This window comes from Drosophila subpulchrella, chromosome 3L, assembly GCF_014743375.2.
Source record: "Drosophila subpulchrella strain 33 F10 #4 breed RU33 chromosome 3L, RU_Dsub_v1.1 Primary Assembly, whole genome shotgun sequence".
NCBI lineage: Eukaryota > Metazoa > Arthropoda > Insecta > Diptera > Drosophilidae > Drosophila > Drosophila subpulchrella.
The window spans coordinates 28,281,233-28,308,430 of NC_050612.1; the positions used below are offsets into that span (position 1 = coordinate 28,281,233).

Below are 27,198 nucleotides of genomic sequence, written 5' to 3' on the forward strand. Positions count from 1 at the left end.
GAGAGCCTGGCATCCACGGCAGGATAACCCTTACTCATAAGGGTGGACTCATCCCCAGTGTGGTATTTCCAGGAAAATGCGATTTCATCAAATTAAATGCCCCATCCCAACCCCCCAGGAATGAAAAATGCATTTGAGTTTTGTTTTCTTACAGAAAATCAATTTGTCTTTTATTGATTCAGAAAAAGTTCAGTTTCATTTGGTTTTTTTTTTGGGTTTTTGGATGACAGCATTTGCTCTTTAGGTTTTCCTTTTTCTTACCAAAGAGACGTTACGTTTTCTTCATGTTTCTTACTTTTGTGTTCTTTAACGCTTTCCACGTCCACAGTTTAAATCTTTTGCTATGTTCGGTTTAATGCCTTCTGTCGCTTTTAAATCGGGCCAGGTATTTTTCAACCTGCCCTCGCTTAGCTTCTTGCTTGATTCTCCCGCTTTCGGTTCTGTTCTATACTGATCTATTCTCATTTCTTTTTTACTTAAAACTAGATTTAATTTTTTTCTTCATTTACTTTCTGTTTTTTTTTTTTGCTTTTTTTTTATTTTTCTTGTTCAACTAGTCTTAAGCGAAATAAGCACAAAAGCTGCAAAATGTTTTGCTTAAACTAATTTCTCATTTTAAACGTTTTTCTTCATTTTTATTTTTGGTTTTTTAACTATTATCTCTTGATCTCCAATTCGGTTTGCCTTCATGAACGATCTTTTGCATTAAAGTTGAGGGCACAAAAAGTACGCGTATAAATTTGAAAGTTGTAGCAAAGATTTCGCTTTCTCGCATTTTTTCTTGTCAATTGTCAGTTTTAGAGTTTTTGGTTTTCGTGTTCGTTTTTAGCTTTTTCTAGAGATTTAAATACAATTCTTCGCCATATAAAAATGCTTAAAAGCGTCACACATTGATGCAAAAAATAATACATTTAAAAAATACACAGAGAGTTGAAAAGGATTCCTCATGCTTTCGATCGATATTTCCTTCAGTTTCTTTTTTTTTATTCTGGAGGATTACAAAGAGAGATGTAGTTGTTTTTTTTTCTTCTGATTTAATTTTACCAGTTTGCGCATTTGCTTGGCTTGATTTTTTTGTGGTTTTTGGTTTTTATCATTGTTAATAAGAAAATGAATAAAGTTCTTTAAAAGACTTTGATTTAAAACTTAAAAATAGCAACAAGCGAAATGTACATTACTCTCATTTAAGTATTTCTGTTTCTAAGTTTAATTAGCTGCTTGCATTTTACGTTTACTTAAAGTTAGTTTACGCCTTTGTCGTCGTGTTTTGTTCCTTTCCCTCACTTTCTCCCAACTACTTTCCCTCCAACCACTCCTCTCGAAACTTTCTTATTTATTTTTTAAATATAATGAGCTTGTTTTTCCCAACCATCCTGCCTGTCCCATCGATTTGCTAGCGTACATTTCCTCTGGCTCCGCGCTCTCTCACTTTTACGTGTTTTCATTTTGTTTTTCGGTTTTTTGTTTGTTTTGTTTATATTCTTGGTTTCGTCAAAAAAGTTTTCAAAAAAATATATATTCATCATTTCCTTAAATTGGCTTAATTAAAAAATGTTTATTTATTTCTCCCGCTCGCCTCTCACGTTCTGCTCTGCCCGCCCCTAAACAACGACTAAGACGACTAAGTTTGCCTCCTGTTTAAAACACAATTCAATTTAGTGGGGGGTTCAATTAATTTAGGAGTTCGTATTGGAAACTATTTGGTGTGGGGGTGAATAAGCTTACTGGTAATTCATATCGCAAACATTTTACTACTAAGAAATCACATCGAAGGATAACGCAAAACTAAACGAAGGAAAACGCACTCAAAACCAAAGGTATTTATTTATTTTTGTTTTTTTTTAGTTTTTATTGAAATTTTTGTTGTTTTTAGTTTTCAATTTTACGCACTAGACATTTTTTTGTTTGCATTTTAAAAATTACTTCAACACTTGCATCAAATTTAATCGATTCGCTCCTCGTGGTAGAGGTTCTCATTCAATCAGGGGCGAGAAACCCAAGCAATCTTGAATCTTGGTTAGGGTCTCGGCGATTTTAAGACAAATAATAAATTAACTACTTAAAATTAGTTAAAAAACTAAAGTAAAACGCATTAAATTAAAACAAAATACAGACGCAAAACAAACGAGTTCCAAGTTTGGTTTCTTGTCAAAGTAGATTTAAATACACACACAAAGTCAGTATAGCTTTAGATTAGAACACTCCTCGTCGGTTGATTTTATTGTTTACCCTCTCCAGCGTCCTTGCTTTTATCCTTTCATCCATTTTCTTTTATTTCTGTTTTTCATTTTTCAAAAATTAAACCTAACCTCAAACTGTGCGACTCGGCGTTTTCCAACACTGTCGCTCTAACTACACAAAAACTACAACTTTCTACGTGTGTTGCCTCCAACTAACCAACTATTCTTTCTCCTTTCGCTACCAACTAGAAATCATATGTCCTACTCGTCTCCGTCTTTCTTGCTACTGTTCTTGCCTCGCTCTACGCTACTCGTTTCCGCTTCTGCGTTCTTCTTTGCTTGTCAACACTGTACTTAGATTCTCTAGACTTACGCACTAGGCTTTGATCTTATATACTAGGTTTCTTCTCCCGCCTTCTCGACTCCATTTCATTCCCGTTCTCTAAAACATAAATTTCATTTTCACTTTCCTAGGGAGGGGGCGATAAGACACGCCCCCAGCTCTTCTCGTTTCTTCCGTCGATTTATAAATAACTTAGAGTTTAATGCTTTCTCAATTTGCTTAAGTGGTTTTTGCTGCTAACAAAGTAAAATCAATGAAAACTACAGAAAGAAAATTGCACTTTGTGTGAGAGTTTTTTTTTGGGGAGTTGTATGCGTGTGCGTGGGCGTGTGTTTGTAGTAGTAGTTGTATCGAGGAAAACAGGATTGAAAATCTTTCAAAAATATCCTCCCAATGAGTGGTTCTTGTATTTGTGATTCTTCTTGTATAGGACAACAAATGCAGGCATCTCGCGTGAATTTTCTCTTTAAACAATTTCGCTCTGTTGGCTTTTTTCGCTTTGGAATGTCTTGGCAAAATATAGATATTACTCCGATGCCTGCATTATTAACTTTAGGAGGTGAGTCTAGGTGTATAAACGTTTCATTTTTAGGGTTTACAATCCTGCATTTGTTGTTATTGTTACAGTTTCAGTTCGTAGTCAGTCTAAAGCAAATAATCGTAATATGACAAAAATGAAAAAAAAAATATTTGCATTTTGTTGTTGTTTTGGTTTTAGGCTTAGGAAGACTTTTGGCGTTGTGTTTCTTACGTTTTTATATATGTATATATATATATAATGTATATATATGTAGATAGTTCAGTTAGGCGACTCGACAACTCTAAACTCGAAAATCAAATCATCGTATCAACGCATACATATATATATCAAAATCAAATCAAAGACTTTGCTCAGGAATGTTGTTTGTGGTGTGTGAGGGTGTCCTTGCTCAAAACGGAGATTCTCAAAAACGTGTCTCTCTCTCTCTCTTCTCATCGCCAAACTTTCTCCCACCCACAGCCGCCCACTTGATGTTTCCCTTGTTTCTCTTATTTTGCTCATCGTGTTTCGTTAATCAATTAACATTCGAAAAAATCACAAATACAATGCTTAGGCTTGATAGGTGTTGTGTCCTTGTCGGTGTTTGTGTGTCAGTGTGTGTGTGTTGTGTCAGTGTGTGTGTGTGTCTCGGAAAAATAAATATGCTAGGCTTTGAAAAAGGTTACATTTCAATTCTAAACTCCGACCTCCGTTCTTCAACTCTACTTAAGAGACGCTTACAAGACTAAAGAAATCTTTGCTTATTAACTAGGTTCACTAAACGTAGTTCTCTTCTTTCTTAATTCATCATTTTGTTTTCATTTTCAATTTAACATTAATTTTCTTGGTTTTTTGTTATACATTTCTGCTACTGCCTGTGCCAGTTGTTGCTGCTGCTGCCGTTGTTGTTGTTCTTCTTTTCGATCCTTGCTGATCCTTCAAAAATTACATTCTTCGCCGGCCTTTCTTCACAAAGCTAAACTACAATTCTACAGTTTCAAATTTTATTTTCTTTTTCTGTGTTTTGCTACTTTTGTGTGTTCGTCTCTCGGTTTGTTTCGCTATTCCCTTTTAAAAAGTGTTTGCCTCTTGGTTTCCATGCTAATCAAACTCCATTCTTCTCTGCTTTCTGCTGCCCAACAACTTGTCATCTGCAGAAAAAATATACTATATCTAGGTTGTTTTTGTTGGTTTTACTTTCTTTTCATTAATATGTCTAAAAAACAGTTAACGTAAAAAACTGTAGACAGCTACAAAAAATTCATTCATTAAATCGACTGATGAGCACAAAAAATATGCTAAAAACTAGTACAAGATTTCCCTTCTGCTCTCGGTCTTCGTAAGCTTTTGTTTATTCTCCCCGTCTTCTGCTTTCTTTTAGATCTATAGAACTACTAAATCTGTTTTTGCTTACTGCAATTTTCTTATTTTTGTTTTGCTAAGACTTAATACTAGGTTTTTGCCCGCTTCAAAGGCTTTTTCTTCTCATTTCATTTGTTTTAATTTATTTTTCTTCTTTTTGACTGCTTGGATAGCACAAAACGAATGTCAAAAAGGGGGAATTAGACATTTCTTTTTGCTTTTCTTTAGGTTTTGTTTTGTTTTTTTTTTCGGATCTTTGCTTTATACAATTTGCATGTTTGGTTCAAGAAACCAACAAAGGAGAAAACAAACCAAAGATCTCCCTTCTTTTTTGTGGCTATCTACGCTTTCCTCTGCTTCCGTTCTTTGTGCTGTTCAACACGTTTCAACAAAAATACAAAATAAATATTACAAATTAGACAAACAGAACAAAACAAAGGTAGAGTCTGAGTTTCATCGTAAAAATTTTCTTTAGCAGGCCACAACAAAGAAAACGTTGCCGCTAAGGTAAAAAAGTTTCGCTTTCTTTCGCACATTCTTGCGCTTTCTTCGTTCTTCTGGGGGTTTCTTTGTTGCCGCTGCACTTTGACTTAAGAGTTATGCATTGTTTATATCATCTTCATCGAAATGGGTTTTGTTTCGGTTTTTATTTGCTTTGTTTTTCTTTACGGTTCTTTAACATACATTGCACACACATTTATTTTTGTTTTTCTGTTTCGGTTTTTCTCTGCTTTCACTTCACAAATTTTCTGTCTGCTTAGGTTTTGCTAGCTCAAAATTAGCAAAATAGTTTTTCTTAATTCTTCTCTTCTATTTTTACATCGCTCTTCCCATCGGTTTTCCCCCATGCAATTGTTTTTCCTCTTGCGCTTAACAAAATTAACTTAACTCTAATCTGCGATGGTTTTTCTTTTTGCTCAGCAGATTTCCTCAAGTTCTTACGACCCCCAAGTGAGTTTCCTTTGACTTTGCTTTCTTCTCGCATCCTGCAGTTCTCTTTTTGTAAATATTTTCGACTGCTCTTCTCTCGTTTGCCGCTGTTGTTTGGCAATTGTTGCCGTTCTGCTGTTGCATCTCTGGTTGTTTATTTAGTGTATAACTATTCTCTATTATTTAAGTTTAGTCTTTGCTTTTCTTCACTTTTTACTCGCGTCTTCTGCGCTCGTCTCTTCGGAGACCGGCTTTTCCCTACGCATCGCTTACATTGTATTCATGTATCCCCTAAACTTCATCCTCACATCCAACCTCCTTATTTTATACATTATTTTTTTCTCTGCCTCAGCTTTCTGGGATTCCCCCTTCTTTTTTTGGGGGGATGGCTTTTCTCTAGATTTATTTTCGTGAACTGCATGCTGTGTTTCCGATTCTTCTGCCGATGTTGTTGTCTCAGTAGTTTCTTCTAGTTCTTGTTCGTGTGGTGGTTGTTGTAGACTCCTTTATCCGATCCGCTGCTTTTATGTTTCTCCTCTTGATTCTCCATCCTCCTTGGCTGTTCCGCTTCCACCTGGCATGCTCTCACTCTCGTCTAATTTATATAGTACTCAAATGGGGTACTAATATATTATAGCTAGAAGAATACAAGTTCGAATTAGTAATTATGTCTTTCAAAAATCATTCATTTCAGGGAATGGATTGGGTTTGGGGGTTCATTTTTTATCTCCTCTTATAGTACAGGAAAATGTTTAAGGCCGGGTAACATGCAAGTGATTTGAATGAACCATGAATGATATTTACCTAGTATGGATTACCAGAGATTAGACTGCTTAGTAACTATACTATTTAAGAAATAGAGCCATGTTGTTGTTTTTAAAAGAAGCCGCCGAAAGTTGTAAAGAAAATAAATAAGTAGAATTGATTTGTTTAGTATTCAGTGGAGTGGTTGAAAAATATTGTGAATGAGCAGATCTGAAGCAAACAGGCAAGCAACAACAAGCAGAGCACACAAAACACATGAAGCCGATGATTGTCAGTGTATGGGTGTTGTTTGACAGTGCAGTGTTGGTAAGTGTGTTAAAGTGTTTATAGAAACGATGAATCCTTGAGGGTTTAGGTTTAAGGAAAGATCAAGTGAATGCAAATGAAATTGGGTGAGTGAGATGTTTGTTTTGGGACTTTGAATGGGACTCTAGAAGCAAAGAGCGCACATGCAAAACAGTGTTGGTAAGCGGTTAGTGCTACAACCTATAAAATGAAAATTGGTCAATAATGTTGATCTTGAACTTTATTTTACAATTTTGAATAATTTTGTGGTTCTTCTTTAAGAACACTTTTAGGATGGAACATATTTTTTCAGATTTAAAAAACTTGTTCTTAAAAAATTGAAATGATGGGGAAATTTTAATATAAAGGATCTTTGGTTGGTGCTTTATGGTGGCCAGAGATTGAATGGCAGACAGAGGTTTTGAGGCAGTGGACATAGAGCCTGTGAGACAGAGACAGGAACAGGAACAGAGAGAGAAGACAGTGGCTGAGAAGACTTCACTCACCTCGCGAAGACCTATTTGGGAGCGGCTTGATGTGGATACTGTGTGTATGCCTCGTCTGGTGATGCAGCTGTGCTAGCCTGTTCGGAATCTGTCATTGGCATTGTTGGTATAATAGTTGGTGGTGGTGCATAATATGGATAAGTTGGACTAATATACTGTAACGATGGAGAAAAGTTCTATAAAAGAAAACGAAGAAACGAAAAATAAAACAAAAATAAATCCAAACAAAAAATTAAGTCGAAAGCAAGAGGAAATTGATTGGAGTAAAAGAAAGGAATAGAAAGAGTACAAATTAGGTATCAACTTTCAAGATTAAACACACGCAGCTCACACTGAGAAGATAGTACAGTTACGAATCTTCACAGTGTCACAGAGCTTAAAAACTCTTTTTCTTTCTTTTCAATCCAGTAGGATTTCAGCAGACATGCATATGTGATTTAAACTCTATCCATGTGCATGTCTGCTCTTAAGCGAAGAAACTCGAAAGAAAGAGTTTCGAGTTTCGGGTGGAGATCAGAGATCGGTGGCTTACAGAGTTGCCAATCTGCAGGGTGGCCAACTGGGGCATCATCGTTCCATATGGCACGCCCGTATCGCCGCTAACCATCATCGAGATGCCACGGGGCTGCACCTGGTTCACTGCCTCCGGTTTGTATGAGGTCACACCCAGCTGTGGGGCGGCTGCCATCTGCATGTACTGTGAAGAGAAATCAGTCGGATTAGTAAATGTTTAAGGTTAAAAATATAAACCCACATGACACTGGAATAAAACAGAAAAAAGCCGAATACATAATCAAATTAAATGCTGAATATGAAATAGATACAAAAAACATGCGATATTGTTGAGACAAACAGTTCTGATTTTAATTCATTTGAATCCTAAAGCATTACTAATTTAGTCCAGTGTCACAATCCCATAATGGAAGTAACTCCACTACTCACCTGATCATCTACCTGAGTGATCGGCTGGGTCATCATGTAACCGGGTATCCACTGGGAGCCGGCCACTGGATAGCCACCCACCTGGGGGGCGCTGAATCGGGAGTAGGGCACTCCGATGGGTGTGCCCACGTTCACGCTAACGCCATTCTGCTGCATCGAGGGATCGTAGGCCACGGGAATCCCCTCCGCGGAGACGTCGCGCCACGCACGCGCATTCGGATCGGGAGTCTTGAAGAGATTCTTCTTTTTGGGTCCGCCATCGGCGAACTTAACCAGCAGGGGATCTTTGGCACCCGGTATTGTGTTACCATTGAACATCTGAATGATTTGCTCGCACTTCTCGCGACTCTCCATGCGGGCAAAGCCAACGCCTGGGGGGAAAAATCGTAATAGTTTTATAGGGTCTTTATAGAAGAACTCTCAATAAGGGTTGCCACTTAAAAAACTAGAATCATCTTTAAAAGTCATGAATAAAATTCTTTGAAATATAAGTTCTTTATAATATAATATAATCGAATTCCATATTTTAAAAATTGAAAATATTTTTTAATTTTAAGATCTACAGTGGCAACCCTTTTCTTAACACTTTCTACTCACCCTTGGAGTTCATCTGCTGATCACGCAATATTCTGGTCGAAACAACTTGTCCGTATTTCGATAGCATTGCCTCCAGATCAGTTTCTTTGAAGTGGGGCGGCAAATTTGCAATATACAAATTTGTGGGATCCTGTTCCTGTTGCTGTGTGGTTGTTGTATGCAATTGGGTCAGATCAGGGTGGTGTGGTGTTGTCGATTGTTGGTTGTTGATTGGGTTGTTTGTTGAAATTGAATTGATTTAAATTGTTTTGTACGTTTTTGATGGTTGATTTTGTTGGTTTGTTTGTTTCGGTTTCACACAAATTAACGTTACACAAAAGCAGTTGGCGTAAGCATGTGTATTTTTATTGGTTGTGCGATGCATTTTGATGTGTGTGTGTGTGTTTGGTTGTGTGTATTGTGTTTGTGAAGTTGTTGTGTGTGTTGTTTTATATATATATTTTTTATTTCAAGAGAGAGGGGAGTAGAGAAATTAAGAACGTAGAGATTTTGTCATTAGTAAATATTCAAGTTGCTTGCCAAAAATGTTTCTGTTGTCAACTCTTTTTGGACTGTTTGTCTGTTGTCAGTGTGTTAGTGTGAGTGTTAAGTGTGCCTGACTCTTGCGAAAGTGTCTGTGTGTGTGTGGATGTTATGTAATGCCTCAGACTTATCGGATAATACCTAATGCAAAAAGTAGACCTATGGAACTTTTACCCCCTTCAAGATGCAGTGTTCTTTCTTTTTTCCCTCAACGATGCTTAACAAAGATGGCAAAACACTGATAACATCATCGATAGTACAGACTTCTTTCGATCGCAATTGATAAATATAATAATAAGTAGTTTTATCTTTAAAGAAAGTGTGATGAAACACATTAAGATATTTTAGGGATTGGTTTTTGCTTGAAAAACGCAATCTTAAGTCAAAATGTTTTAACTTATTTTAAATCGATTTATAAACAGTTGAGATATCGAAAAAATCGATATCATCTACTATCTATCGATGATTATTTATTTCAATGATTTGCCACCTCAAATGCTTAATTAAGTTAAATACCTGCTCAGTAAATATGTCTTAGAGTTTAATGAGATCTGTTTGATTGTTATACTTAGAGTTTAGATTGTATTTGGTTTTTGGTTTGATTTTTGGCCGGCACAGGTTTGTAGCAATTTGCGTACTCAAACAACAAACTTTTGTAGTAGGTTGAAGTAGTAGAGGTTGGTTAAATACTTGGCTGGCTATAACTTCAAAATACGAGTATACAGTTTATACAGTTGAATATACAGATTCAATATATAGAATATCAGATATGAAGAGAGATACACTCTAGTTGTACTGTTTCTAATGTGTGTGATTTTCAGTGTTGTTCAACTCTATAGATTACAATCATTAATGCCTACGGATTTACGTGTGGTCTGTGTTTTATTTGTACAGCAAACTTTCCATTATTTTGTTGGCTATGGTTTTTTTAATGAGCCTTTAATGCCATCGGATTATAACGTTGGGAAAAAGCTAACGAGAGGGGAGTGAACAAAGTAGCTAAGCTCTTCGAATGAAAAACTTTTTGATTTGTTTACAAATTATTAATATGCACGAATGAATGGCCAAAAATTGAAATTGATGCCAGATACCAGCTTCCGTAAGCCGCTGTATATGGCTGCTAATTATTGATTACAATTTACGACTTAAATATTGGGATGGAAACAATGTTCTCGGGATGAAAAATGTAAAACATGACTTTCGCTACTTAATTCAATGAGTTATTAAACTAACATCTACTTAAATTTAGTATCTATAACCCAATTCCCATTTAGTAACTAAGCTACAATATCTCTTAGAAAAAAATACACGAAGTATGAGTATGATTTAACAACTTAAATTGGCGGTCTATTTGGGAAATTAAATAAAATAAGCATAGTAAATATTTTGTTCTATACAGATATATGTTTCTTCTAATGTGGTAAATTTTGATTCATAAAAAATCTATTAAAATTTAATCTAAATACCCGGATTGATAAAAAAAAGAAGAATAAGTATAAAGTAAGGAGTACCCAAGTTCTAGATCTAACTTGATGAAAAAGGCCTAATGATTTTATTGGGGTTTGTATTGGATGTACTGCATTCTATTTATGTTCAAATACCTTAGGAAAATGTTTTACACTAAACTCTAAATATACCTGTACTGTGTACGCTTAATGCAATTAATTTACCAAACAATTCTGCTAAAAAACTTTAATTGATCTCATTTAATGTCATTATTTGGGGGTTCATATCTCAACTGCTAAAGGAAGATTAAAGAGAAGGATTACTTATTTTATGACTTTCAGCTTCATAAAAATGAACTAATGAATGTCATTAATAAATGCATTTATTCTCAATTAATATGGAAATGTATACTAAAAAAAATTTATTACTCTATTAATTAAACTACCTCTATGCAAAGTAAGACAAAAACAAGATAAGAAATCTAAAAGAATGTTTTGAGGTTTACTAAAAAATATGTTTCTGTCTATATAGTCGGTTATATAGAGATATTATGTGTAGTTTTTGGTATACGACAAACGGTTATACAAAGAGAGTCTTTGGAACAACACTACGAACTAGGGGTTGGGGATTGGCTCTGGGGTTATCGGATAGGGGGTTTTAGGTGGGTATTAAAATAAATAAGAGACAAGAAAATCACAAAAATTGCACACCCTGCGGCGTGAGAAGATAAATATTTGTAGCGCCTCATTTAGTTAAAAATACAATCTGAGAATATGGCTTCTCAGGAAGTGGTAACCCAATTTATATGTAGGCTTTGTATTAATGCTCAAAAAAGTGTGACCAACATTTAATTTAAAACATACACAAAATAAAATAAATATAAATATAGGTCCTAACACTATTTGAAGATTAACCATCATCTAAAACATCAAGTTATATATTAAGTGGAGCTTCTAACATTTTTTGTGAGCATAAATACTGGGCCTTAACCAAAAACTAATTTCAGCCTTGAGAAAACTAAAAAAAAATAAAGTTCTGAGGCAGCTTTGGGGTCAGTATACAGTAAACGAAATGCACAAATGACTGGGAAACGGTTCGGGGTATAGGGGTATAGTTTTTGGAGTTTCGAGATGGGATCTTCGGGCTTGTTTCTGGATAGGATGGGATCTTTTGGCGGTGTGTGGGGGGTGAGTATTACTTGCATGCAAACAAACGTACAATGGCCGGCCTATGAAGCACCCAGATACCCACTTTGGCCATCTGAGCTTGCACGCCCTTCCCCTGCAATCCTTTTACGGCGCACTCGGCGAAGGCTGGCTGCTCGAAGTCGACGAAGCCGTAACCTGCAAAAAAGCATATTTTGTTTTTGTTTTTCGTTGTTGTTTTTGTTTTGTTTTTATTTTTTGTTGTTTGTTTTTGTGTGTTGCGGGTGGGGGGAATTTTATTTTTATTTTTTTAATTGCATGTATAAATATATATATAAATATATTTGCAGAGACAGATAGAGAGATAGAGAGAGAGGAAGAGATGTTTATTTATAGTCCAATATTTGGTTGGCACACAAATCGAAAATTGAAATCGAATTCAATCAAGAACCGAAAAAAATAATGGGAATTTTCGCATTGGGTCACGTGCAACAAAAACAAAATCGAACAAAAACAAAATATTCGTTCAACAAGAAAAGAGGAGTAGAAGAAAAAACGGGTGAAAATTAAATTAATAATTAATTTGATTCAACTTAAATGCTAACAAACAGAAACTCTTCACAGGAAAAAAAAGAATAAATCCAAACGCAAGTAAAAACGTACTCAATAAAAATATATTTATATCGATACACGCACACACATTGATAGAGAGCAGTCTTTTATAAGATACACTATTTTTACAGCTTGTTCAGTTATCGGGGTATTTACACAATATCGTAATCGTTATTATTAGCATTAGTTGAGTGCATCAGTAGCAGTAGATAGTATTTGTAATATTAGAGTGAAATGCATGAATGACACGATTGCGAAATGATCAGGAATCGAACTGATAAACTCAAAGGCAGTAGAAGGAAATTAGGAATAAACTGCTAAATGCCAATAATGTATTCCAAAATATAAATTTAAAAAAAATCAAATATTTAAATAATGAAATGATATGAATATTACCACTAACGAACGAGCAAAAAATTGTGATCATATTTAATAAATAAAAACAAATGCTGAGTGTTCTTTGAAATTTTTTAAGTTGGAAGAAACGAATAGGTAAAATATTAGATTAATATATAGAAATGACGAGTTAAAAAAATTACATAAGCTACTTTTAAACTAATTATAATATTTTTCAAAGAGCACACAGCATTTAAAAAAAGTATAGATCAAAATTTACTTGAAAAATCAATGAAATTTCAGTTTTTGGTTTGTTTATATTTTCTTTTCTTGCGTTTCTTTTGGATATCTTTTTTTTACATAAACACATACTAATAATACTTATACAAAAACACACATAAATAAAATAATGATGAGAATGGTGAAGAAAAAAATACCTTTACATTTGTTTGTTGTTTTATCTAAAATAGCCTTGGTTGATATAATTGTTCCGTATCTGAAAGTTGTAAACAAGAAGAGACACACAGGTGGGTTAAATAGTATCCGCATTAAATGGTTAAATCGTTGCATGACAACGACTGCAAAGAAAGGATAATGGATAATCAGATTATAAACACATTCAGGTCTCTCAGGGTGTCTGGTGCCACGTGCCACAATATATATGTATATACACTCTACAATCAAATTAAGGAATGGGTAGTTTTCTGAAGGGTTAGGGGTTGCTCGGGGGGAATACGTGGTTCTGATTGGACCCCGTTTACCTTACCGCAGGCAATTAAAGTGTCATTAAAATGCAATTTTTATGCTCGTGCGCGCCAAAGTAGGCAATGGAAATTTTCACAACCCTTTAGCTGTCTTTTCCCCATTTTCCCAGGGCGTTACATTGCTCATTTATGCCTGCTAATAATTGCCTTAGTCCAAGTGTAATGCCCCTCTCTGCCTGCCGTGTGAAATTAAATCGATAACTTCTTAGTTACACTACTCTCTCCTAACCCCCTCCCCCCCATTCCCACCACCCCATAAATACTTAGTTATAATAACATTAAAGACCCGCTCCACCATTTTTGCCCTCTAATAAGCCGCTTATTTTGATTGCCTGCAGCAGGAGAAAAGGACGCTGTGCGGTAAAAAAGAAAAGAAAATAAATTAACCTTCAATTTAATTACTTGACTTACAACCGCAGGGGGATTGGGTTGCCTCCTGCTTTTTTATGTTCGTGCGACGCCGCAAATAAGTTATTTTTTATGCATAAAAGAAATGGTCAACAGTGCGTATGCGTAATACGCACATAATAATACGTTTAGTTTGTTGGTACACACAATCACGAAAACGATTTCCCTTTTTTTTGGTTAACCGAAAAACAAATTTTTTTTGATAAAGCGTGCGCACTAATTAGTGGATTTTGTTTAGTTTTGCAAAAACTTGGCCTCGTCGTCCATCAAAAAGGTCAGGGGTTAGTTGCTTTTTTTGGGGGTTACTTTTCGTTCGACGAATAAAGGATGCGGGGTAGCTTTATGGAAAAGCAGCCAAGCGGAATGGACTGAGGCTAAGCCGCTCATTAGCAGAGGGGTGGGGGTGGTGGTGGAGCGGTTAGGACGGATGGAAATGGATTTCGGGTTCCGTTCCGTCTCAAAAACACACACCACATCACTCCACATTACCTTCCAGTGGGGGCAAATCAATAGTCGGTCACACACATTTCGAATTAGTTCATTTCGTATGCCTGATGGGGCACCAAAGATACAAGCGTATCTGTAAGATACAGCTCGGATAGGAAAATACAAGAAAGAATTGAATACATTTTCAATCCACAAATGTATTCGACATTGGAAAATTGCCACAAGTATTTGGGATTGCAAACCATATACTAAAGAGTTTTAAAAGAAAATTATCTTGGGGCTGCATTGAAAGGAAAAGCGCAAAATACTACGGATATTAAGGTTATATCAATGTTTTTATAAAAATTATAATTCGGATCATAAAGAGCATAAACACGAAATAGCTTCTTATTTATTATAGATTATTAGACATAGTTTATGCATACTTTAGAAGTTTATGCAACGCATTCCATGAAAATAAAATGTTTTTAATGACATTTTGAGTAGTACTTCATAAATACATCAAGATACCCCATAAATAACTAGCAATTCATTTCTCCTACAGGCCGTTATTAACGTTCAATTAAAATTGATGAAGATGCATCTAGCTCAAAGGCATCATCATTGCTTCGGTTCCTCAAAGGCATACACATTTATGGCAAATATATACTTGTAGTTATGTATTCCGGCCCAGTAAAAGCCCGGAGCAGCAAAAACAATTAAAACGAATTTGCATAATGGCCTGCCCAGGGAGCTGTGCTAGATGGTAATGCAATTTAATGTGATAGGTGGACCGCAGAGACAAGATACAAAACCGCAGGGCACGCACACGCACAAATCACTGAGAGGCCTGATTGCATCCATATCTAAAATCTGAATCTGATTTAAATGGCATTCAAGGGGTTGGCAATCTATTATTTATATTCCTCCCTATTTTTTTGTGGTCCTGGTGGTACTCACTGTGCACACATATTAACTAGATCCTTGTCGGTTGTGCCCTGCTGCAGTCCGCGAATGTAGAGATTTGTCTTGGACAACTGCTCGCCGCCCTGTTGGTTTTGATTCTGTACCGTGCCGTTGGGACCCATGTTCGTGTTGGTGTTCGTCGTGTTGCTCAGGCTGGTGCTCAGCGTGCCGCTCTGGGAGCCGGTGTTCGAGGAGCTGCTCGAGTTGGTGTTGCTCGGTGAGGCTGCCGTCGGCACTCGCTGACCGTACTGCAAAAAATAGAGAAGATGTGGCTATAGTGCGTGGAGAGATATTTTCATTTTAAGATCATATAATACAAATATTACAACAAAAGTAATGTAATACTTTAAAATAAATTAACATTTTAAATAAATGAGTATAACATAAGCTGTGCTTTAGGTTATATCGATGAGCTTATGGATTCGATCGAAAAAAAAATCATAGGCTGGAATCGTGGAATCAAATCATAGGATTGAATCATAGAATCTAATCATAGGCTCTAATCACAGAATTTAATCGTAGGCTCATGGGTTCGAATCATAATATCAAATTATTATCTCGAATAATAGGATTGAATCATAGAATCTAGTCATAGGCTCTATTTACAGAATTTAATCATAGGTTCGAGTCATAAGATCAAATTATAATCTTTAATCATAGGATTGAATCATAGGTTCGGGTCATGGGATCAAATCATAGGCTCAAATCATAGGCTCGAATCATTGGCTCACTAAATAGGCCACGAATCAAAGAGGAAAGTGGTTTCGCAGTTCCTTCCAGCATTTTGGTATTTTCTTTAACATTCTGAACTTAGAATCTCAAGTTTTTTCTTCTACAACTTTGAAAACCCATTGTATTGTAAACAAATGTTCATAATATCATACAAAAAGCATCAAAATGATTTAAAACATCACTGATGCTCAACCATTTGTGTGGAAACCAAATGATAAGCGGTCAAAGGACTCCATTCTCATCCCCTACGGACCACAACTGTAGGCAATATTAAAATGTATAGTGCAAAAGTATGTCGATAATATTAAGCGATTTGGCTCCCACAATCCATAGATCCATAGATTGAGAGAGGAAGAGCGACAACTGGAGGCAGTGCAAGTATTTTTATTGAAATTCCAACTGGAATAGCTGCCATTCGAAGTTATTGAATGCTGCTTGGCTCACACAATGGATAGAGATGGGCATAGCTCTATAGATAGAGCCCCAAATGGAGGTGAGGAGATAGAGGGAGAGCGAGGTATGCAGAGGTAGTAGTTGCAGGGGAATGAAAGGGACGGGCACATTGGCATGTTGACGACAGCCATGACGATGGCGTTTTTCACTTAAAATGCCACACATGTGCCAGAGGGACACGAATAAAGAAGAAGGATACGACGAAGCTTGAGCTTTGCATATAAGGCTGCAGGATATTTGGCAGCTGCACTCGTCGAAGGCGTTGAAAATCTATAAAATTTGTATGCAACAAACAATGGCTCCACACTCGCATACCCCCGGTAAAAGACCAACAAACTTTGCCATTGATACATTTTTGAAAATTTGCCAAAAACATTATTTTATTCGCACAGCAGCAGCACATCAGCGGGAAATGCTAAAATATGCAACCAGAAAAAGGTTCCACTGCAAATACCCAAAAAAATGCCAAATGAAAATCAAGCGAAATATTTTTTGTTGGGTTTTCTCTTTTGTTTCAGGAGTGAGTTTTTTAGGGGCTTTGAAAACTTTTTACCCAGCCGCAAAATCCATTTGCATAAAAACCACTGAATTTGGGGGGGTTAGGGTTAAATAAAAAGTTTTCGCTAATTGATCCGTGTCATGGCTAATACCTCCGTAGGTCACAATTTGATTTGGAAAAAAATGTAAATCCACAGAGGTGACTAAAATCAATTGAAGGTCGACAAATAAAATAAAAAATGGATTTGTTTGTATCCAAAATATATTATTTGATTCATTTTAGGGGAATTTTAATTCAGTCTCTGTTGTTTTTGAATGTTATTTAAAGGCAGTTACATAAAAATGAATTTTTAAACTACTTTTGACTAAAACGTGTTAAATTTTTTATAAACTTATGATTCATACTTAAGAAAAAATGTAGATTCACTACTCGTATACTTGATATTCTGAGAAATCCTGTGTTTAGCTGATAAAATGTACACCCCATCATGTGTTTCTTTCTGTACATTTTTGGGGAATTTATAAAGAGATGTGAAAGTCACGCTTCGGCCAGCAGGCAAAGGCAACCAACACAAATCATAAACTCAGCTCTTTCGCTATCTCTCTGGGCCAAGTCCAAAATAATCTTTGACTCCCCAAACTCGTTAAGTTACTCCGCACAGTCGTCGGGCATCTAGAAGATACATTCTGTACAGTGTTTCCTACGAAATTGCTTCCTTTCTTCTCTCGCATGCAAAACATAATTAAATAATAAATTCAGCCAGCAATTTTTGTAGTCAGCAATTGTTTATCTGTCTACATGTGAGTGTGCGAGAATACTTAAGCCAACACTCATACGCCCTGTGTGCCAATGAACTTTTCTCTCTCGACTTTTGGCGGCCTCGTCGCCGCTTTTCTGATAATGAAATTATATCGTTCTAATAATTTTATGCGCACAGCAACTACAAATTATATTCTATATATAGTATATGTATAAAATATATTGTGGTCTATCTATCTGTGTATTCTTATGTGTGTCACGCCAAAATGAGCAAACGACAACTTGGCTGGCCTTTTTATTTTATTTAATTTTCTGTTCGTCGGCTTAGCTTTTTATTGTTGTTGCTGTCGTCTTTTTTTCTAGCTTTTTGTATTTTATTTACTTAATTTTTTTTTTGGCAAAAAATTGCGTCATTTGCAAAAAATTTCACGCTGCGAAATCTTCGAGGTTTTTCGCTTTTTAATAAGTTATCTGGTCGCCCGTTTTGCCGGCTCTTTCGCCAGCTATTTTTCTACATGTTTCTCATGCTTTCCTCCCGATTTTTGTGGCCCACACGTGTCTGATGTCTGAGACTTTGGCCAACTGTATTCGAGTTGTTTGGGCAGCAAAAGGTTTATGCACATTAGCACGGTAGTTGGGATATGTTAACCTTTTTACCGCTCCGCCTGTTATTTATGCGCATTTAATTTGTTTACTTATTTATTGCATTGCACGAATGCGAGCAAGCGACAGCGAAACAAACTAAAAATACAATTTAATGGCATAAGCTAAACTTTTTGATTGCCCGCCCGATGGCAGCGATGGGACTCAAATGAAAAGAAATGATGTCGTCGTCGATTCGATTCGATGACGATGACGATGGCAGAACACGCAATTGTTAATGGCCTGAACTTATGACTGTTCGTTTGTTCTCCCATTTGGTTTTCACTAGATTAGACAAAGGTTTCGCTGGAATGGGGATGGTTCACAGACCTTGAGAAAGGGTCAGGAGGTAAGTAATGAATTTTATAGGGGATGTTTAAAGATTGGCGGAATGGCCCTTATAAATCGATTATAACGATTGACAGCAGACACTTTTAATTCAAAGGTTGATATAAGTCCTAATGGAACAATAATCAAGAAAAAATCTATCCGGAAACCATAAATCAAGAAAAAATATATTCGGAAACCACAAATCAAGAAGTATTATATTAAGAAATATTAAAAAATTAAATATTAAATATAGAAATATTATATAAAGAAACATTATGTTAGGAAATATTATTTCAAGAAATATTATATCAAGAATAAATTACTCATGAAATATTATACCAAGAAATAGTTACTCTTGAAATATTAATTCAAGACATACTACGTTAATTGGTAATACCAATAATTAGTATTTACTCTATAACTCTTACTATAAAAGTTAGCCAAAACCCAGTACAAAATAAAGTAATTAAAAAGCACTTAGAAACACTTTAAACAAGTGACATTTTCTGTGATTAATGCCCCACCAATTTCAATCACGAACATCATCTCCACGCTAACATCTCCATTAAGAAACCATCAGCAATTATTACCCACAAAACCACCGAGAAAGTCAAAAACCGTAAGATCTTTGAGATCCGCTTGAAAGAGTCACGTGCCTGAAGTGTGAAATACCAAATGGACTTTTGTTTGATTTATGATGTCTTCACGACATGAGCGCCACACATTAAATATAATTCACTTAAGCCGAGCGGCGGACTCTTCTCTTTGGCTTTCTTCAGAGGGGGTCCCAGAGCCCCTCCAACCCCCCTTCCCATGGGGCCTTCACTAATAAATCAAAATGCAAAGACCAAAGACGCATACGAAATGGAGTGCACTTATTTTCAGTCACTAAATCAGCCGCCGCATAAATCCACTCCGTCATGATTAGTGACAGATATTATTTGTCCAAGTGCTTGCCAGCCTGTCAAATTTGGTTAGCATATGTAGGTTGAAATCCAGCCAAAAAATAAAAACCCCAAAGTACCCGGAAATATATAGAACTCTATGGAAGCCAACCACTCTGGGCCATTGACCCATTGTGAAATGAGGAATTATGGGGAGTCAAATTAGAGCTGGCTGCGTGTCCGCTTACGATTCGAGACTTTTATATCACTTGAGCGGATTTCGTTCTCGAAAAACCCCTTTGGGAGGAGGGTTGCAAAACTCATCAAATCAAGGCAGCCAAATCCAGCATTTCCTCTGATTGGGGAGGGTTTTCCCCAAAAGCTTTGCTCATAAAAAATGCCTCTCACGTGACTTATATAAATTAAATGCGTTTTGTGCTCTCAACTGTGGAAGCTGGCATGAAAATGATAGACGGCTAGATGGATTCATTTGCTGCCAGAAAGGAAATGTTAGGCGTCAGATACGAGTCAGCAGAAACCGCCCGGAAAAATGGGGGGTGGCAAGAGGTTTTTCCCTCCCCAATAATCGATGCAAGTCATGGTTTCATGGGGGGTTAAAGGCAGTTTTTGCCTGTGCAAATATTTGACATGCCAGTGCCAAAGAATTTCGAATTATCTGCAGGTGGAATTTTACTCGCAAAAAAGTATTTATAAATTTTTTCTTATCCATCAAAAAAGGAGGAGAGAAAAAAACGAAAGCGCTTTATCAGCCATAATTCCTTGGTGACAAAGAATTTTCAATTTCAATTTATAGGCAGTACTTTTTTCTAGCAGGTCAACGACTCATTTCCATAATAATTATGATTTATAATTTCTTTGTTCTTTTGTTTTGGGGCAGACCAGAAAAAGTTGATTAAACCCAACCTTCTGACCAAAATAAAGTTGTATAATTTATCTGGCCCCGAAAAGAGTTGCCAACAAACTTTTATAATCATCGTGATAAGACTGTAATTGCTTCGTAGATGAATCTAATCAAAGAAAATTTACGAGTTTCTTCCAAGAAATTGTATGCATTTTCTAGTGACCCCATAAATTAGCACAAACTCAAGTTCATATTTATAAATAAATGTTCTTCATGGCAATTCGCTTATATATATATGTATTTCGTTTTAAATATTTCTATTAAAACATATACATTATGAATATATATTATTCCATGTTTATGTTATTAAAAGCAAGTTTTTAATATGGTGGCTGCATAAATATATACATTTATTCTTTTGTGTCCTTGCAAAACAGTGGTTTTTATTAAATCCTAGCTATTGCCACAATGTCGAGTTTAAAATTGACATTATATGGACAAGTTGCCGTTTTCCTTGATTTTTTCATTTTGCCCACATTGCGAGTTTATTGGCTGACACAAATTTGCATTGTTCTCACTTTGTTGTATTTTTAAAAATGAATTTCGCTTTGTTTTGCATTTTATTTGAATAATAAATATAAATAAATTGAGCATGGCGACAAGGGGAAAAATTGTTGACAAATTCTGTTTGCATTTCCCTGTGGTCTTGTTAAGCCTTTTTCTAGATGAGATGTATACTTGTATTTAATTTGCATAATTTTGGATACCTAGTCAAAGGAAATCACTCAGACTTCTTGATTGTGACCCAAAAAGGGGGTAAAAAACGGATTGGAATGCCTTGAGTCGCAAGACTTTAATCAAGCGGAAAGGTTCTGTGTTTGCTCTACGTGATTCGGAAAAGGTTGAGCAGGTTTTCTACTTCTACTTCTTTATTTTTTTGGTAGGTATTATCTTAAATTGGAAGTCGCAATGAGCACGTGCTTTGCTTGACTGAAAGAAAGAGAAGCGGCCAACAAACTCAAAGATATATTGTCCCAACAAGATGTGTAGAAAGATGTATCTTAATTCCGTTGAAGTTCTTTAAACAGCTTTTTGTTATGATACTCTGTAGATTGTAATCCTCTTGCATGTTATTACAAATGTATAGTCAATTTAAATATTTTTCAATTATAATTATATCAGCAAATAAACGTGTACATACGCCCCTTTTGAAACCATAATCACAATGATAATAAAAGCCACAAACGTTGACTACGCTTGTGTACTTTAGATTTCCCCATTTCCCCCTATTTTCACTATCCAAGTTAACCGCAAACATTTTGTTGCACACAGATACACAGTTACATACAAAAGTCAGACGGGAAAAAGTATCTGGCAGATAGCAAAAGTCATGTCTGAGTTTTGATATTGAAATGGGCAGAGGGAAAATGTGTGTGTAACCCGACAATGGGTCGCAGTTTAAATTTCATGTCAACGCCAGATACTCTCGAATAGCTCGAGATACAGATACTATATATATGATATATATGTGTGAGTGGGTGGCAGTGCGGGGCCTACGCAAATATGCGGCATATATATGTATATGGGGAGTAGACGGCGGTAGCCCAGACTTTCGACTCAAAAGCAGCAGCCACTTGGCGACAGTCGCACAATAAAATGCAATAAATTTATTGAATTAAAGCAGATAACTCAATTGAGCGGACGGGCCATAGCAAGAAGCTGCCGAGAAGTCGGACAATGCAACTTGGCATTTACAGAAAATAAAAAAGAAAAGATGAGTCAAGAACCCAAAGAATGGAGAAAAGAATTACAGTGGTCGGCATAAGTATTTTGACAAAATAAAAGTTAAGTATACTCATAACTTGAATTTACTTCTTGTAAACTATAGGCATCAATGGAAAGGTAATTTCAATGCCGTTTGAATGATACAATACATTTCTTTACCCATTCAGTACTTATTGAAAAGGACGAATTTGTGTAAATCAACTTTGAAATTTTTAAAAAAAACTTTTTTCCTCGTCTTGAAAACTTAAATTTTTTGATGCAAAAAGTTTCTTCAAACAAAAACAATAGTAACTGCAAAAAGAATTTTTCAAAAATCATTTTTCTTATATTTTTTATGAATTTTTGAAAATGCTTAAAAACAGGCATTTGAGCCATATTTTTGTCTTTTTCATACAAATTTTTTCCGACATTGTCACCTTCAAAAAATCATAAAAAATATAAGCAAAATGATATTTGAAAAATTCTTTTTGCAGTTACTATTATTTTTGTTTGAAGAAACTTTTTGCATCAAAAAATTTAAGTTTTCAAGACGAGGAAAAAAGTTTTTTTTTTTAATTTCAAAGTTGATTTACACAAATTCGTCCTTTTCAATAAGTACTGAATGGGTAAAGAAATGTATTGTATCATTCAAACGGCATTGAAATTACCTTTCCATTGATGCCTATAGTTTACAAGAAGTAAATTCAAGTTATGAGTATACTTAACTTTTATTTTGTCAAAATACTTATGCCGACCACTGTACATGAAAGAATTGAGAACCAGAAAAATAAACATTCTAAAGGGGCAAAGCTGCGCATTCAATGGAGGTGAGGCAAAGTATGAATGACCTTTATTGTAAGAATAATGTTTTTGATTTATCAATACTTAACTGTAGGAAAGGTAAACATGTAAAAATAGATCACATTCCACTTTAGGGTTTTTTAAAATAAAGAATTCCACCTACTGTAATACAATACCTTTTATCAAAGTGTTCTAGGGGTATTTCCCAGTTCGTTACTTTCCATTTCTTTCCTATGCGTGTTTGGGGCCATTAAATCATAACCCATTGACCAAATGAACACTAGACGATAAGAATGGCCATATCGATTACTTAGCTATAACCGAACTGAATGTGTCATCAAAAAAGCTGTTTTAATATTCATGATCAGACAGAACCAGTTGTTTCTCAACTATTCGCACTGATTGCATTGCTTTAACCACCTGATAAAGATAACACGAAGTTCTGATAAACATTTATCGATACAAAAGGCGAAAGAGAGGACCTATAAAAATAGAGAGAGAGAGGAATATATTGAGAGGGACAAGAAATTTATGGCCAAAATGGAACACTAAAAGCATTTTAGCGCGATTAGTCCAACAAGGGACAACAAAATTGTATATATATATAGGGTATATAGAACTTGGCCAGACAGATTGGTAGTGAAAATGGGTGGACGGGGGGATATAGTGGGGTTACGAGACTCGCCCAGTCTGCTCTCTAAAGGTCTCCAGGTCTCTAAAGCGATTGTCTGTTGGCATAATAAATTTTAGCATTAATTGAGTGTATGATTGAGCCAGAGTTTCCACTTGTTGTAGTTGTTGCTGTTGTTTCTTGTGTAGGTGGATTGGACAGCAGCAAGTAAATAAGATTTTAATTGAAGCTTTTAGCAGGAAATGGAATATTAATGGAAGCTGCTGATGAATTCTGCAGCTGATGCAGCCACTTCTGGCGGGCGGCCTATGCGAAAAAGCTGGGAGGTTTATAAAAAGTACCCCCAACTTCCCCATCCCATCAATGATAGAGCCGTAAATTGCTAATCTAAAGTCAAAGTTCATCAAGTTTACCCAAGTACATTTGACATTTGCATGTTGCTGGCTGCTGCGACAAAAACTTGCTGTAAAGTTCGTTATAGGCCCACTGAACCGAAAAGAGGAGGGACCATCACAGGAATTTCCAGGTGTAATATCACCTGATTGGCCTAAGGGGGCAGCTCTCATAATTGCTCCTGTCAATTTTGTATACCAAACTCATTTCTGCAGAAAGGTTAAAGCCTGATTGGCATCTGGGCAAAAGCAAACTGGCAGTCTCAATGAAGATTGAAGGGAAAGGAGAGGAGAGATGATGCCAGGTGGGCTACGAAAGGCATAATGCGATCAAATTAGTTGGGCATGTCAATCAAATGGTAATTCAATTCAAAGTATCCGACTGATTAAAGTGGGGGCAGAGTTAAAAGTAACAAATACCAAAGTTTTAAATACCACAAAGTCAGATTTAAAAATATTTATGAAAATAAAACTTTTGATGAGGAATTTTAGGATGAACAGTTAGAATAACTTAATATTTATATATATGATCCACTTACTTTTTTTGCATAAACCCTCCCAAATCTTTCATACACCCACTATATCTTGTTTATTATAAAAGAACTTTTCATGTTTCAGATTTTTTTCGTCTGGCCCATGCAACTCAAGTATTTTTATATGTATACGATACATGTCGGGTTATTATTACATGATATATAGCGCGTGATATTTACCAACGCCGCCACATTAGCAATGACCACTAATCACAGGGAACGGCGGGGACTGAAACGTATTTCTGCACTTGGGTAAAAAATAATTTATGTGACAACGTGCAGAAAACTCAAAGTGTGAGTGGGTGCCAAAAAGAGTAACAGAGGGTCGGTCGGGGTGGATTGTAAGGGAACGGCCAGTAAAAGCAATTGCAAATAATAAATCAAATAAAGCTGCAGAACGTGATCGGAAGCCGCAGTTAAAGAATGGTCAAGTGGGTTTCGGACACCCAGAGCGGAAAGTACGGATAGCGCATATACTATATCTATATGTAGGGGATTCCGTATCGTATCTCCCTTTTACCACCTTCATTCCCCTTTTCGCGGTGTCTGCCAATTAAACACAAATATGCTGCATTTAAATTGAATTAAGCTCGGGGCGATACAATGAAATATAGCAACAAAAACTCGGTTCATTTTTCGCAACTCACTCTTCAACAGTTTTAACTGCACAGAGAAAAACACAGAGGAGTGTGCAGTCGAACTTTAAAAACTGGAACTTTAAAACCTGACTCATAAAAAATTCAAGTTCTTCAAACTTGAGATACGGAAATAAACTAGGTAGTTATTTATTATAATCCTAATAAAATACATTTTATAAAGATTATCAAATTTCTGTCTATAAGATGATTGGCAAATAGTTAATCATATTGAGATGATATCGCACTGAGAATCAATTTTGGGATTCTGTTTTTTTATATGCAGAGAAGAATACCTACTGTTCTCCCCATTCTCTATTACACCTCTCTTCCCATAAATAATGAATGAATCAAGTCTCGACGAATGCGTGTGTAGCGGAAGTAACACTTAACTCAAACACGAGCACGAGTCGATTCCAAAAGATGGATGAGGGTGATGCCCGAGGGGAGTGTGGGTCTTATTCGAGGGGGGGTTTTGGGAGGTAGAACCCTCCAAACTCACACACACACACTGAAACACAAGTGTCAATCACACACACTGCCAAAGAAGCACGGACAATAGCAGCCCGAAAAGTGACAAAGACAACACGTTTTGTGCAGTAAAAAGTTACAGTGGCCTCTTAAAAACCCACCGCCATCTCACTCGCACACACATTCTCCGAGACTTCTTCTCTTTCTCTATGCGGGTATTTAAATTTAATTTGCAAGCTGACAAAAAAGAAAGCAAAGCGGTTTCTTGACATCTCCCCCTAAGTGAGTGTACGACGAGTGTGTTCCTCCGTCTCTTTCTGATCCCCTCCGTTTGTCTCTTTCTGTGACAGACAGGAAGTGCAGAAGTGTGTGTCCCTCCTCCCCTTAAGAACCCTCCTCAGCCCGGCATATAGCTTTCCCATATATGTCTACAAAAAAAGAGGAAAACTCAGCTGAAAGCAAGTCAAGTCAAGCACAAAACCTAAAATTCTGCTGGCTGTCTCACTGTCTCTGTCTCTTTCTCCCCAACTATACCCCTCTCTTTCGCTAAGTGGTTTTTTGGTCAGGCTACTAACGTTGAAATGAGGGATTTATGTAGTAGTGAGGTACCAAAAAGGATGGTATAGTGACAGGCTTTGTATCTCCATTTAGTGCAAATTAGGAGGGACAACAACATTTACTGAGGTGAAAAGCCCCCTGCCACCAACAGATTTTCAACCTAATTGAACTGTTCAATGGGGGTTGGGGGTTGCTGAGGAAGGGGCGGCGAAAAAGGGGTGACCAAGGATAATGAACAGACAAATGGGATGGCAAGGTATTGAAGCGAGGAAAATGGAGTAGGCTTTAGTTGGATAGGCTTGAATACTTAAGGCAAACAGATTCTAATAAGCATAGAATTTTTAGAAAATTAGTTTTTATCATTGATTGTATTTTCATAATTTATGATAGGGTTGCCACCCTTAAAGAATGTTATTTTAAAACCCTGCTGATCATAGTAATTTTTAAAAAATTAAATTCAGATAATGTTTTTTCATTGCTTTTAAATTTTGAAATAGATAATATGTTAACCACCCCCCACAAATATTATTATTTTTAAACCCTACCCATTACAAAATTTTTAATAAATTAATTTTAGATAATGGATTTCAGCTGTTATTTACAAAATACAACTTTAAAGGACCCCAAAATGTTAATAGAAATGAAATTCGCGGGAATTCCCCTAGAAACATGTCAGCTAGATGCCACATGTCATTGCACCTGCAATTGTTTTGACCCAACTCAAACAACCGGGCAAACACAGATGCCCACACACACGCAATCCATTAACAATTAGTCCAAATGTGAAACGGCTTCATTTCCATTATCATCAACGTTTTCCTCCCCCCTGACCATTTTCCCCGACCAATTCAATTCAAACATCCACCTGGCCACTCTACAAAATCAACACGAAAAGCCAGAAAACTGGAAAACCAGAGCACAGGTTGCAACTGTTAAAGGTGATTGTTGCTGTTCTTGTTGCTGTTTTTCGGCCAGCGATTAATGGAGGAAAATACACAAAATGTTTTATCACTCATACGCCACATGTGCCGGCGAGAAACAGAGATAGGGCGAGTTTCAGAACGAGACAAATGTGTCCCCAGTGCAAACAAAACGCCCACGTTAATTACACTGGCCAGCAAAAGCCGCGGAATAAACGAACTTTAACAACTAAAGCAAACCGAAGCCGCTGGCTGCGTGTGTTTGTATTTTTGTGTG

General features: G+C 36.2%; 1 protein-coding gene across 19 annotated transcripts in view; it reads right to left on the bottom strand.

Moving 5' to 3' along the window:
• Positions 1–513: 513 nt before the first annotated feature.
• The window catches only part of LOC119553279 (protein alan shepard), a 146,983-nt gene continuing 120,298 nt past the window's right edge, over positions 514–27,198 (bottom strand). For 5 of the 19 annotated variants that reach the window (XM_037863584.1, XM_037863587.1, XM_037863578.1 and 2 more), the window contains 8 exons: positions 15,050–15,303; positions 12,929–12,987; positions 11,617–11,741; positions 8,431–8,572; positions 7,834–8,204; positions 7,424–7,588; positions 6,892–7,067; positions 514–5,972 (listed from right to left, as the gene is read on the bottom strand). In XM_037863584.1, coding sequence (XP_037719512.1) covers positions 6,903–7,067; positions 7,424–7,588; positions 7,834–8,204; positions 8,431–8,572; positions 11,617–11,741; positions 12,929–12,987; positions 15,050–15,303 — 1,281 coding nt within the window. In that variant the 3' untranslated portion in view covers positions 514–5,972; positions 6,892–6,902. Of the gene's footprint in view, positions 5,973–6,139; positions 6,176–6,891; positions 7,068–7,423; positions 7,589–7,833; positions 8,205–8,430; positions 8,573–11,616; positions 11,742–12,928; positions 12,988–15,049; positions 15,304–27,198 lie in introns of all 19 variants that reach the window. The other 14 variants (XM_037863586.1, XM_037863585.1, XM_037863577.1 and 11 more) reach the window with 10 other exon arrangements.